Genomic DNA, 14,661 nt, shown 5'->3' on the forward strand with positions numbered 1-14,661 from the left:
TAAAAAAAAAAACTTGAGGCCAGATTCTGATCCTTTCACGCCACACCCTGACCCCCATACTCAAGTGGTCCCACTGACATTTGTGGGGCTACTTGCATAATTAAGGGGTTTCTAGGTACGTTCAAATGTTTCTAGCCCTTATATTTGTAATGTGAATCAAGTGTGGTAGTTTTTTCCTGAATTTGTTCATATCCCTGAAACAATGGCCGAGAGGCATAAACTGCCCTAATCAAAATGGGCTGTGAACACAGATGCCTAAAAAGACAGTTTCCATATCAACATGGTTAACTATCTCACTGCTGATCATTTGATCAGAAACATCCAGTTAAGGTGCTTACTCACAATCCTGAATGCCTCCTCTCAGGCTTTCCAAGGGCCTAAAGCCCCACATCCCCTACTAACTGCTAAAACTTTCAGTTTCCATCACTCCCTTGCCCCATCAGATTCTATAGTGCAGTTGGGCATTATCAGTACAATTATCTGTAGCCAACTGAAAACCAAGAATACTGAGACTGCATAAAGTAAGTTGCATTTAATATAAAAAGATGGGACTACTCTAACAACTAATTCATTTTTATTTAAATAAAAAAACCTATTTTCAAATCTGATGCTGTCATGAAATTTCCACTCAAATTACTCAGAATTTATATCTAACTTGCCAAGGAGTAAATGGGGGTCTTTTGTTAGATGTTTGTACATAACACCATGGGTGCATAATGTTATGCAACATTATTTCTTATTAAATGAAACAGTACTATAGTTGGAAATAAGTTCTTATTTCTACTTAACTGTTTAACCAAGATGTTATTTGACCTACAGTTGTATTTACACTCAGGGCCGCTCTCCCCGACCGGCTGGAGCGCCGGGGGGGGGGGGGGGGGAGAGAAAAAGGGTGGCGAGCCCGCTGCGGCTCCGCTCTCCCCGGCGGCTGAGGGCGGCGAGCCCAGTCGTGCCCCGCTCTCGGGCCGTAGCACCCCCACGCCGCCCCCCTCCAGGCGCCGCCCCAAGCATATGCTTGGTGGGCTGGTGCCTGGAGCCGGCCTGGAGCCGGCCCTGTTTACACTTCATTAGTAGTTTATTTTGTTTTTGCTTTAGAAAGAGGGCACAAGAAATGGAAAGGTTTCCCTTTGCTCTTCTCCACACAAGGTTTGATCCTGCAAGGTGCTGTGTGCCTTCAACTCCCAGTTATGTAAATGGCATTCAAGGGTATCAGCACCTTGCAGAAATGAACCTGCAAAATAGTACTCACACACAGTCCTTACTCTCCCAAGCAACTCCATGGAAGACATGGGGCCATTTGCGTAAAGAGTATTTATGAAACTATTGGTTTGCAAGTTCAGATCCTCTGAAATATGAGCTGCTCAACTTGGAGAGATTTATTTATCTGGGGAAGGGAAGAAGAGAGGGCTATCCTTTTTGTAAGTTGTTAGATAATTACTTAATATACCTTATATGTAATATTTGGAATTCTCATTAAAACTTTAGCACAACCGAAAGACATTACATTTGACGCAAATGATGGCTATGTTTATGTAACTAGCTTATAAACAAACTAAAAGTAAGCCACAGCCAATAGCTCTGGGGCCCTTTGTTCACAATATTAAAACCAGTATATTACATCAAAAATTATTTGACAGTAGCTAGGCTTGCTCACTAAGAAATGTGGCAGTCTACATTTAAAGATTATGCATCTTTTAACACAACAGCCTCGCTATTTTATGTATGAAAAGGGAAACATCTGAAGAGAGTATCCATAAGTTTCCTAAGAAATGGTTTGGGATTCCAGAATCCCAAGGAGATTAATTGGCTGTCAGATAACAATGTGCCTCCATCAGATGGACTTGGCAGTTGTAAACAAAAGGAATTTTCTCAGCTTTTCCTCACAAATATGAAATATTTGCTCTTAGCCAACAGCTGGGGTGATTTAAAGAGATTCTGCATATATATTAGTTTCAGTCAAAACTACAATCCACCTCAAAACATCTGACTGGACTGCAGCAAAATAGGAAAAAAACCTGATACCATCAGAGAAGAAGCAAAAGTTTCCAGACAGAGGAGAATATAATATCTAATTAGGAAATCTAACTATGTTTAGTAAAAGAAATACAAAGATCCTAGTTTGTTACTTGAAAAGTGTCACCATAAAACAAAACCACACAGTTAAAAAACCCAATACCCTGGATGTTAACTGCACCTGTCTTGAAAAATCATTTTCATTGATTAAAAATCTAAATAGCCATGTTAACATTTGTAAGAAGTTGCTTAATATTCCAAAACTTAAAGAAACTTAAATTTTACATTCTACCAAATATTTAATCATTTAAATTCTCATTCTTGGTACTCAACACAGGTAACATCAGTTAATCCATTTAAAAGAAGGGAGACTCACTGATCAAAAAAATATACAAAATCAATATTTTTTTATTTAAGAGTCTTGTATTGCATAACATTTTCAAGGAATGTAGCACAAATAAAAATATTTCAAAGAGCTAATTAAGTTTATCATAAGAAGGATCCTTACTATAGGGTATTCAGAAATGAGAAGAATTATAAACTTTTGACTGTAGACAATTCATTGAGTTTATTAGTTGAATAACATCAAATCATATCAATGATTATGACACTGAACTTCTGACTTATCCTTAGTCATTCTTACAATACAACCTATACTGCTGTTTGGTTTTCTGAGGTAAAAGTCCAGAAACCAGATTGAGGAATATTTTAAGTGTATGTTCTGCATATTACTTCTCACATATCGTAAGAGCAGAAGTTCAGGGTTTACTAGCCCCTTCACCTTGTATAAAATTCTAACACACTTTTAAAAGATACTTGCCTTTAATGCCTTATTTTATAAAGGAACTTGCATAGGTTTTTTCCAATTGCTTTAAAAAAGCTTGACTATGCAGTTCTCAAACACTGGTCAGAACACATTACCAATTTCTGACAGAGCAGCAAAATTGTTACATGATAGCACTTTCACTTTGCAGGTGCTGGAGGGAAAAACTCGTTCCTTATAATGAACCAAAAACCAAACACTTCATCAAAATGTATGTAATCAATGGATTTCTACAGTTAAACAAAAGTTGACTTAGCAACTATCAGTTTAACAAGTTAGAAGTTCATCACTAGCCTTGTGTTTGTATTCATATGAAATTACTTTAAAGATTACAGACAGCAGTTGGGGATACAGAGCATGAAACAAATCAGGAAGACACATGAGCTGGATTTCTCTCACTTATACTGTGTAAATAAGGAATAACTCCATGGATGTTGGTAGGGTTACACTGGTGAAAGAGGCTACATCAAACCCAAAATGTGTACTTTTAAAAAGAAGCCATACAAATATGGGGCCTGATACTTCAGAATTGGGCCCCATGTTTTAAAAAGCAAAGTAGTATGCTGTATTACTAAACTATGCTCACACATCTATTGTAGTGTATTCAGCATGTAGAGGGTGTACAATATTTTACCCCATTCTACAGATTATTAGAATTTTAATGCACTAAAGGCATATTACCCTTAGAGATCTAATATTGTACACAACATAATCCATACATTTCTACAACTAACTGTTTTCATATACAGCATCCAAAAAGTAATATCCTGGGAAAGTTTGCACTGGAAACTTGTAAAGCTAGCAATGCAAAAAGCTAAGACTTTTAAAGAAAAATAGAGCTCAGCTTTCTATTTACTATTCTTAATGAGGACATCTGTCTTTTGCTTACCATCTCTATACTTCTGCTTCTCCTGAGTGTTTTGTGACTTCCCCCCACCGATTCGTCAGCTTTTAAAGATGACAAAGCTAAGTATTTTAAGGGAACAGAACCCAATAAATAATATACTGCTCATTTAAAGATATTTTGTCTGGACAGTTTCAACAATTTTTTTTTTTATTTTTATTTTTTATACACACAAAAACAGAGTTAGAGGAATGCACATGCTGAGCATTTTTCTCTATATTGTAACAGAAGACACTTTGCATCTAGTAAATATTATAAAGTTTCTTCCTACAGAATGTTGTAAACACTCAAATTTCACCAAGACTAAAATCTCACCTTGTGTCTCAAAGAAAAAGAGGGGGGGGGAAGCTTTAGAGTGAAGTCTCATGCTCCGTGTGGAAAAAAAGTTATGTATGTAAGTACTTGTGCATTCAAAGGAGTCTATTTTCTTTAGCATTCAAGAAGTTATCTTTAGATTCAAAATGTAAATTGCAGTTTTCTCCAGACTATTTATCCAGGATTTTCCACCCATTGTAGGTACTGTCTGAGAACTGCCTAGGGCTCTTGTTTCTCAAACATTTCAAGAGTCTGACTATAAAAATCAAAGGTCTAGTGCCCTGAAAGACAAGTGAAGTGACAAAAAAATTATAATAAGTTACGTTGTCATATGTTTGGAATTAAAAATACTTACAGCCTCTCCAGCTCTTTTAGATCCTGGAATGCTCCCCTTTCAATAGTGCTAATCTTGTTCTCCATGAGCTGACTGAAACGTAGAAAATATATATAGTGAGTTTTAATGATTTTATGATTAAGACTGCATTAAAACCTGCCATTGCTGTACTTCAGCAACTGGCAGCTTGCAATCATTTCACCTTTATTAACTCTGCAATTCTTATTCCAGAGTGAGATTTCACATCCAATTTAATATATTTAGAACCCGTCACTCCATTGGGCCACACGTGCAGAAGCCAGAAAGAAAAATCAGTCTCTTCAGCATTAAAGGAAATCATAAAAGCAGAGCTTAAACCTGCTCAAGAACATTAAGATCATGGGTAAGAAAATATGCTGCTTACTAAGGAGCAACGATATAAAACTCCAATTAAACATAGTACAACTGATCTACAGTTCGTATGGAAAAAATAAAAATAGATAATTATTCAATGGATATTTCACAATTCTGGTGATACACCTATATATATCAACTGAAAATATGTTGAAATATGCCAACACATGCTAGTAGTTGTATTTTGATCAAAAGGGTATAATTACAACAAAAGATAGTTACAGTTTTTCTTTAGACTTAAATAACAAAATTGTTCCACCTTTATGACAATTCAGTCCCAAGGAATAATTTAGCTTCACTGAATAAAATAGCAGCAATCACCATTACAGTTTTCTTAAGTCACATTTAATAACTTTATAACCAGCAAAAGTTAATGTAAAGACCTTGAAATAATATACATGAAGCTATCCAGACCAAAAAAAAAAAACATCCATAAAGAAACTATACAATACCTATTGTTTTATTTTCTGAAAAAACTAAAACTTTTTTAAATTGGAGAGTTGGGATTAGTTATAGATATTGCTTGTCTTTGGTTAAGAAATACTTTCCATTTTCTTTCCTTTCATGAATTTCCTTTTGCACCAGTTTGAAACTGAACATGTGCATACTCAGCAATATGTTTTGATAATCCAAACTAGCAGTCTACTCAGATAGTTTTTCAATTAATTTTAACCAAAATGCAAGATTTCCCTTTTCACACATTTGTAAACTACCAATTATTTTAAAGCCTCAGCTTATTTTGCTATATTTATAATTTTAAGGGTAGTGTACCAATCACTAAAGGCTACATACAAAATTGCTACTGTGGCATTTTCCAAACTTTTTTTGTCATCCCATAATTGCCCCTCCCCCATTTATTTTAAATTCAGATGCTGCAGCATAGGAGTTAAATGTGGTGAAATATACAGCTTTACTTTTTAAAAACTTAAAAAAAAAAATTTGAAAATTTAAAGTCTAACCTACATCAAGTAATATTAACAAACACCATAACAGCATAAAGTAACAAGAACTTACAGGACTCGAAGGTGTCTTAGGCCAGTAAAGTCAGTCTTGGTGATTCTTGTGATATTATTTCCATTAAGGTCCCTAAAAAGAATCATGTATTAGCAGAAAAGTGAAAAACATTCAACAGGGGATTTAAAATTATTATTTTGTTGGGGTTCATCTTTAGTGCTTTAAAACCAAAACGAGAACTTAAATGCGCTAGATAGTTAATTCTTAACACTAGCTCTGTGTGAGTTGGACAATAAAGAGACCATAAATTAAGTAAGTTAATAGTTTTAAACTTTGATTTTTAAAAAGGTTCTCTTCTTACAATCTATTCGCCATTATGTGGCTCATGTTTACCCTGAGTTCTGGAATCAATTCTGTTTATCACAAGTTTATATCTTAATGTTTTTTTAATATTGGTATCCAACTACAATTAGACCCAACCAATATTTAGACAGAACACTCTTAACTGTATCAACTGAAAAAAGTATAAAAACTATGACCAAGTTAGTTAAGTCAAGAAATCAAGTAATTAGGAATTTATTTGGATGACCACTTTTGCAATGCATTTAATAAATATATTACTAAACTTCCAATGGCAAACAGTGCTTAGAAAGAATCAAAGACCTGATCTTCAAAGATTTACATTTATAAGGATTTACCTTACAATCCTATGTTTGAAGAGTTTAGTTTTCATACTTTTACAGCTCAGGAAACCCCACTGTGACTGTAAAGTGCAAACTCAGAGGCAATGATGAAAACAGTATTCAGGCCTTGACATTTTTGTTCAGATTTCAGCACCACTTTCCCTTCTGGAGTTACTACCCCTTTTTCTGGCATCTTAGGTCAAGAACTAAGCTGGCCCTGGTTCCAATCATTACAAGTAAAACCAGGCTTTGCTGTGGCTTGAATATCCTCCTTGATCTAAGTCATAGGGGAAACTGTTACACAGAAACTAACCTTAGGGTTACCGATCATTTATAATATTCTTTTTGAAAAATCAGCACATTGTTATTTTAAGCAAAAGTGGCAGGAAACAGTTTCCACTGAACCACGCAGTTTCTTCACAGGAAAGATCACAGTCAATCACTTTGGGATTTGTCTGAGTGCAGACACTACTAGAGTAAGATATGTTTATACTTAAACCTTTAAACTGTTTTGAATAGCATAACACAAGTGATAAGAGATTTAAAAAATTGTCTATCTCCGTCCTTTTCCCTTTACCCCTTTAGAGAAGCCAGGATGGTATTAGATCCAACAGATCTTTCAGGAAAAATTATGTATGCTTTTCACAAACTGAGTGGATCATAATTTGTATGCAGCATTGTAGCTATGTTGGTCCCAGGATAGTAGAGCCACAAGGTGGGTGAGGTAATATCTTTTATTGGACCAATTTCTGTTGATGAGAGCAGCAGCTCTGGGCTTATACACAGAGAGCTCTTCTTCAGGTCTGGATCCTAATTTGACAGGAAAATCAATCAGGGCTAGGGACAGTTTAATCAAGGCTGTGACTGGAGGCAGTAGTATGTGTAACTGGGGTGGAATCCTCTTGTATGCCCACCTAAGGGGAGCAGAGAAAGCAAGGGCAGCTTGTGTCCCACGGGCAAGACACATGGAAGGGTTTGAGCTTTTTCTAGGGGGAAGAGGGATGCAGACGCTACGGAAAATGCATCCTTGCCTGTATTCCTATAACGGGCGTGTAAATACAATCTCTCCCCCCCTCTCCCCCAATCGCTTTGCATGGGCTAGGGAATTCCCTCCACTCTTTCCTTCTACAAGCAGTGTAGCAAAAAGGAAAGCAGAGGGTTTAATTGCCATTTGCCCGCCGCTGGGGAGCTCTGTCCCAACACTCAAGGGGCTCCTTGCCGCGCCATGGTTTTGCACACCGCCTGGGAGCTGGGCAGAAAGGGACACGCCGCAGAACTTGGGCAGCTAAGCCGAGCCCCTTGGAGCGAGCGGTCCCAGCCGGTTCTGGTTCCCTGCTCCCATTTTAAAAGCCAGAGCGAAGTTTGCTTAGCAATGACAAAACTTCCCCCCAGCCCCGCCATCCACGGGGGGCAGGACGACAAGCGAGGCACCCTGACATGCAGCGCAGGGGAAACTGCCGCTCTATATGTCGCCTCCTCTTACCCTGCAGCCAGCGGCCGCGCGAGACGAGAGGCGGATTCGCCTCCTGCCGCCTTTCTAGTGGGGAAGGCGAGGCGGTGGAACTAATGGTTTCCCTCTTTCATGTCTCCTAACGTTACCCTGAAGCCCATCATGAGGAGAGCAAGGACAGGGAGCGGGAATCTGCCCGGGGCGTCTGAAACCTAAGCGAAGCCTCCAGGGAATTTGAGTGTCACCTGCCCCATCCCAGGCGCTCTGCAGCGAGGCGGCTCCACGAGGGATGGGAGAGTCAAGTCACACGGCAAACTGGGGTGGCGCTGGCAGGAGGGCGCCCCCCACATACCACAGGCTACCCCACAGCTCACCGGGGAGGGCGAAGCGCGCGTGGGGTAGGGAGCGAGGCGCTGTGCTCCAGTGGCGCCGGGGACCGCTGGGCGCCTCCCGGCTTGGGGTTACTTACAGCCTTTCAGTGTTGCGGGGGATGTTCCTCGGGACGCTCCGCAGCGCCAGCCCGTGACAGTCCACAGTGCTGCCGGAACAGGAGCACTGAGCCGGGCAGGGCTGCGGCGCCACCTCGCTCAGGATCACCACCAGCACGAGCCCCAGGGAGAGCCTCCCGAAGCCGCCCATCCTCCTCCGCCGAGGTTGCACCGCCGCCGAGCCCTGGAGCATTGACCCCCAGGCCAGGGAGGAGCGGAAAGCGAGGCAGGCCGCCCCCCAGACGAGACAGGACACAACCGCCCTCCTCCTGCTCCTCAGCAGAGCGAGCACTTGGGCAACTTGCAGGGTATGAGAAGGCAACCCGAGTCCTTCGCGATCCAAGGAGGAACCAAAAATCCCCGGCAAGATAAGAAGGGTGGCACCAATCCGACCCTGGAACCAACTTCGCTGGGGGGCGAGCCGGGGTCTCGTATCCCTTCTGGTGGCAGAGAAGATGCGGGACTTGGGTCTTGGCGCACACACTCCCTGCAAATGCGAAGCAAAGCCACCGATTCCGGCTACGGCAGAGCTGGGTGACTCCGCTTCTTTCTCCTCCTTGTCCCTTTTAACGATCCTCCCGGCTAGAAGCCACGGGCTCCGCGTTTGCTTGAAGCTGCATGTTTCCCATAGAGCTGCATTGCGACCAATCGCCCAGCGGCACCACACGCGAGCGATTCAAAGCACTGGGGCAGAGCGGCTCACACACACACGCTTCCCCCACCGACGGGCTGGTTACAGTCTTGCAAGGGGGTGGGGGCTCGCTTTGCAACTGCACACACACACTTCTGCAAGAGGAGCCTCAGTAAATCATACCTCACTCCCAAAGCATTCATCAAACTGCCGGGGGGGGGGAGGGAGGGAGGGAAGAGTCAACACAAGATGATGTTGGGTTGTAAGCTCCCAAAGGCAAGTTTCGTAGGAAAGAGCTATTCCCGGAGCCCGACAGTCAGCAGCAGTTTGAGAAGTGATTCGTTGCCCTGCTGCAGAGAGCGCTCATCCACCACCTCCTCGGTGACAGATCACAGCTATCGATGCCCTTGCGATCCTGGGAGCACAGCGAGACAGGCACCGCTAGCGAACGTAGTGTGTGTTCCCTCTCGTCTCCCGGATACAGGAGCTCTGCTGCAGCAGGCACCACCTGATGGGAAAGGTAGGAATGGTGGGGGTTGTATAGGCGAAGGCAGTTCAGCAGCTCCTACGATGGCTGTGTAGAGGGGCTGAGGGAAGAACTTTCCTTTCCCCAGCCTGGAAAGGGAGAATGCCTGGGAAAGGTTTCCGTTCCCCTCCCCGATTCCCGAAGGCGCACCTGAGCAGGGGATGTCTGTATAAAACAGTCCAGCTGGCTCCAACCCCTGTAGCTCCCGGGAGGCTGGTCTCCTCCTGCACAGAGGGAGAGGAGAATGGGGGGGAGGGGGTTGGAAAAGAGAGACAACACGCCAGCTCCTTCTTTCACACCCCCAAGTCTCTCAGTTTGAACAATAGGATGAGACACATACGCAGGCCGCTTCGCTTCCCCGTTGCAAGGTGTGTGTCACTGCTAGCACTGCAGAAAGTGCTTCCCAGGGCGCCACAAAAACGTGTGCCAGCGCTTCCCAAGCTGCTACTGCTTAGCTCTTTAGCAAACAGGAAGCTTCCAGCAGCTTTTGCCACAGATACCAGGACCCTCCGCCTTGCCTCTTCCTCCGCCTTCTCTCCCTGCTGCCGCAAACATCCAAGCACCTCTCCCGTAAACAACACCAAGCTAGAAGTTCCCCACGCTCTGCCGTTTATATATGGGCGGCGGAGCCTCGCCTCCTCCGGCCACGCCCAAAACCGCAAGGGCAGCGTCCATTGGCTGGCCGGCTCCAGACCTTCAAATCGGGGGGGAGGAGGTGAGTAGAAGAGGAACTGGGGAAACGCAAACAATGAATGAAAGTTCAGCGAGAACTAGAAACCCTAGCCCCTAACAAGCGACCTGCCTTCCAAGTGAGGCTGGCGGCAGCTGCACCGCCTGCCGCTGCTTAGTACTAGGGTGGAAAGAGGGACAGAGTTCCCCTGAAGCTGGGCTAAGACATAAACTGCGCACCCTTGCCTGTAGCGATCGCCACCACCACAGATTCCTAGGGAGTGTTTAATATTGGCAAGAGAGCTAGAAAAACAACTGCAAGATCTATGCAGATTCAGCATCTTCACGCCATCTCTCCTTCCTCCTGCAAAAGCTCTCACACACTTTAAGTTCTTTTTCAGACCTGAGATTTTTCTCACACACTTTAAACACCTCTGTGCGGAAAAATCTCAAGCGTTTGTGAGGCAGAGACAGATAACGAAGGGGCTAGGGGCGGGTTGCATGCCTTGGTGTAGTTAGCCTGAGAAAAGCAAAACAATCTTGCATATTTTTGAAACATCTCAAGCATGCCATTGAGTTTTTCACCATTGGCTAAGGAGAGGGGCTTGGAGAATGATATTCTATTTTCCATATTCTTGCATTATTTAAAAAACCTACATTTTATGTAAATTATACAATAATCTTGTGAACAAATGTTTTCTGAAAATTCAGGGGTGTGACTGTGACACTGTATACCTTTAAATAAGCAAAGCAGGAGCATCATGCTGCTTTATTTATATCTGAGTGACAGATCTAGTTGTTGTTTTTTTAAAGGAAAACTAATTTTCTCTTCTGTTCCATTCCAACTGTGTAAAATGCATGCTCAGTGTTTCTCTGGGATATCCTCCTAAAAACATTGCCTATTGCAAGAAAATTCTAGCATTCATAGAAAAATTTACATACACCAGGTTTAAAGTTGTATCTTTACTGGACTGAGTTTATTCTTCCTCCTGAATTCAACACAAAGTGATTTTAAAAAAATCTAACCTCAGAGACCTGAGAAGGTGATTCCCCTTGCACAGAGGACACCACCAGAGAGGCCTAAGTCATCAGCAAGTAGTTTGTAAATGCTCCAGGGAGTCCACAGCTTCTTCCATATGACTGGGTCCAGCTGAGCCTCTTTATCCCTGGAGTCTCTGCAGCACAACCCAGTAAAATGCTCACTGAAACTGAAATCAATGGAATTACTCCCGATTTTTCTGCTGTTATTGTAGAATGTTAACCAAAATGAAACTAATTAAAATCAACTACAGTCCTGGCCAGGACTTAAATTCTCATAGGGTATTTCACTGAGCCCTCCCCACCAACATGCTATGAAAACTCCAGGGGGGGTTGAAAATATTTACCAGAGCTCTGTTCCAGACAGCTCCAGCTGAATTTAAGCCCCGGTCATGGCTATTTTATCTAGGGAAATTCATCTTATTTTTTCAGTCTGTCTCTTCAAAACGTCCCCAGCATACAAGAGTGCATTTCAAGTCATGACTTTATCAGTTGCTTTCAACTTCTGGCACAATATATTAGTTGGAGTACTTTATACAACTAAATGAAGCTACTCCATATTTAAACTGGTGTAAGCAGAATTCAACCCATTGACTATAATGGGAATTGAGATCATACAGTGACTCATAGGATCAGGCCCTATGTAAAATATTTTAATTTGTTAGCCACATTCTGATCATGTTTTAAGGGATGATTAGCTTCTTTTTTAAAAAAAGTTTGTTCTCTAATTTGCAATGTAAGTTACCCATAAATAAACAGTAAGAAAGAAATAAAAATACAATTACATATGCTATGCAGTTTTAATGCCTCTATCAAACACTCCCTTTCTGTCTAGGGAAGAAAAAAATCAGAAGATATGTTAACCATCTGGTACTATTCATTATTTGATATTTACGTGCCAACAGTGCGCTTGGTGTTGTATAAGACGCTAAGGGGAAACTACTTACTTGTAGGTATGCTTCTCTGAAGATGAAACTCCAACAGGATTCTCGTCCATGGGTCTTAACTCCTTGTGTAAGACTGGCAGAACTCTCCAAGAGCCTCGCCTCTTACTGAATGTAGTGTAGTACCCTCTGTGGAATATGTATTCTGCTTTCCAGCTACTCCATTCAGATGCTTCAGGTGCATAAAAGGTGAAGTTCCAAGATGCTAAGACACTTCCAAGTGATTATGAATGAAAATATGCCTCACAGGAGGAAAACAACTAAAAAACAGCAAGACAGATTAAAAAGGTAACCCCAAATCCTCACAGGGATGTTTGAGAGAGTGAGAATCTTCTTGGAATGATATCTTTAGCCAAATTCTAGTTACAGCAGTAAAAAGTAAGGCATTTGCCTTTCTCTAAAGAAACCACCTAACATGGTTCTGGCTTGTGCAGAATATAAAGCCAAAGGGGATATACATGTAGGTAAGACTATAGCTATCAACAAGAAGAGATCGATGCTAATAATAAGAACTGGAACAATCAGAAATAGAGCTGGAGTATTGTAACAATAACAGTTGAATACACTACAAGAAAGCACTGAAGCACCAAAGGAAGGGCCGCATAACTCAAAACACTCTTACGTTATTGTGAGTCTATATGACTTGTAAGCATTTTGTAGAATCCACCACACAACTGTGTCTCAGACATTGTTAGTTAAACAGAACTGAGACTTTATCAGAGACAGATACAGAAGTAACCAGGTACTCACAGCCTCTATCCCAGCACAGACCAACTGCCTCAATCTCAGTACTATTTGTCACCACCATCCCCTAGAATGATGGCCTGAGAAGTTATTACTTTCTACAGTTTTTTTTTTAAGATGCTTGTGATGTCAAGAGACAGCTAGGGTTTTCTTGCCATTACTAAGAATGGCTACTTTCTCCCATTGTTCCAAAAAAGGCTAAAGCCAAAAGCTCATCTCAGCCAGAATGACTATTTCCATACAGCCTTTTCAGGTGGAAGAGAAGCTGATTCTTATAACAATGGCCAAGGCCCTTCGTAGTTTTCAATGAGTCTAACTCCAGACTGTCCTCCGTTAAGATGGCCCTCACCATTCGTCATATCAGAACCAGGCATAAGCAGTGTTGCCAATTCTCATTACTCTATCATAAATCTTGTGATACTGTTTTTTAAAGGCCCATCTCATGAAACTGAGTATCTTAGCTTTCATTCAGAAGTAAGTTTCTATCTCCTATGGTTGCATAGAAAATCCTGAAAATAGAAACCAAGTAGACTCTAAATGCAAGAAGTAAAAAAGAACACAACATTTTTTAAATTCTCATGGTTCTTGTGGGAGGAGGGGGGGTCTATCATGATTTTTGAATAGTTGAGATTGGCTAAGACACTGTAGGGAAAAAGGAGGATTTAGATGGGAATGAGAAGGAGAATGTTGTGGCAAGAAAATGTTGGTGCCAGTGAAAATGGGAGGACCTGGCTGGCAGCGAGAGTTCCATCAGAACTTTGTAAAAGTCTAACTGTCTCCACAAAAGGTTTCAATTTGGATAAATCATCAAATTCCAACCCCCTCCCCCAAAAAAATGTTTTGGCAGAATTTTTCCAGCCAGCTCTAGACTGGAGGCTAGAAGAGCAAGGAAGGAGATGGGGCATGATTCCAATCAGGAGAGAATGAGAGACTAAGGAGCAGGACAGTGATAGAAAGGCAGCCTTTGGTGTAGAGAAGCTAAGAAAGGCTAAGTGTCCCACTCAAGGTAGTCTCAAAAGGAAGAAGGAAAGAAAGAGAAGTCTTACATTTTTTGTAGTCACCAAGAAGTTGAACACACAGACCTTTGGTCCTCCCCAAGTTCAGTTCTCAGTTTTGCCCTTGTATCAGGGGTATCTGAAGTTTTCTGAGCTCTGGCCTTTGGCCCTATCACCCAAAGCATCAGCCTGTCAAAGTCTAAGCCACCCCCGTACCATTTCTTATTTCTTCATGTCTGTGCCTGTCAGGTCTTGTCCTCAGGCTCTTTCTAAGCAGCCCTTTGCTAAGCCCCACCCACCTCATTACCCAGCTCCATCTTCACAGTAATAACCAAGAATTACTCAAAAGTCATCTCAGTGAACTATTATCTATTCCCAAGTCTGCCCTTGGCTTCCTCTCTATAGAGCTCTATAGAACACAGCTAGTCTTTCCACAGGCTCTGGTACTAGAGAGCCTTCCCTTTGCCACTTTCCTACCATGAAAAAATTAACTCTCCCCAAGTTCTACCTCATCCCCACCTCTCCTCTGTAGATATAGGCTGTCCTTTTTATAGTCATGACTCCTCCTCTCACCAGTGGCCAACAATGATGTGACTCCCTCTATGGACTAAAGCTCTGCGGACCAGGCTGAGTCCTTAAAGGGCCAGCATTCCTATTACAGGGACCAAGTGATATTTAGCATGGTGAACTTCTCTAGTGAAGTTAAGGTTTTAGGCAGGGCCGGCTCCAGCATTTCTGCCGCCCCAAGCAAAAAAAA

At 42.0% G+C, this 14,661-nt stretch overlaps 1 protein-coding gene across 1 annotated transcript in view; it reads right to left on the minus strand.

Moving 5' to 3' along the window:
* SLIT2 (slit guidance ligand 2) overlaps positions 1 to 10,068 on the minus strand; it is a 407,535-nt gene extending 397,467 nt beyond the window's left edge. The window contains exons 1-3 of the mRNA XM_026648011.1: positions 8,339 to 10,068; positions 5,797 to 5,868; positions 4,411 to 4,482 (exon numbers count right to left, since the gene is read on the minus strand). Coding sequence (XP_026503796.1) covers positions 4,411 to 4,482; positions 5,797 to 5,868; positions 8,339 to 8,550 — 356 coding nt within the window. The 5' untranslated portion in view covers positions 8,551 to 10,068. The remainder of the gene's footprint in view (positions 1 to 4,410; positions 4,483 to 5,796; positions 5,869 to 8,338) is intronic.
* Between the last annotated feature and the right edge of the window lie 4,593 nt (positions 10,069 to 14,661).

Source organism: Terrapene carolina, unplaced genomic scaffold (assembly GCF_002925995.2).
Source record: "Terrapene carolina triunguis isolate 2854851 unplaced genomic scaffold, T_m_triunguis-2.0 Scaffold66, whole genome shotgun sequence".
Taxonomy (NCBI): Eukaryota; Metazoa; Chordata; order Testudines; family Emydidae; genus Terrapene; species Terrapene triunguis.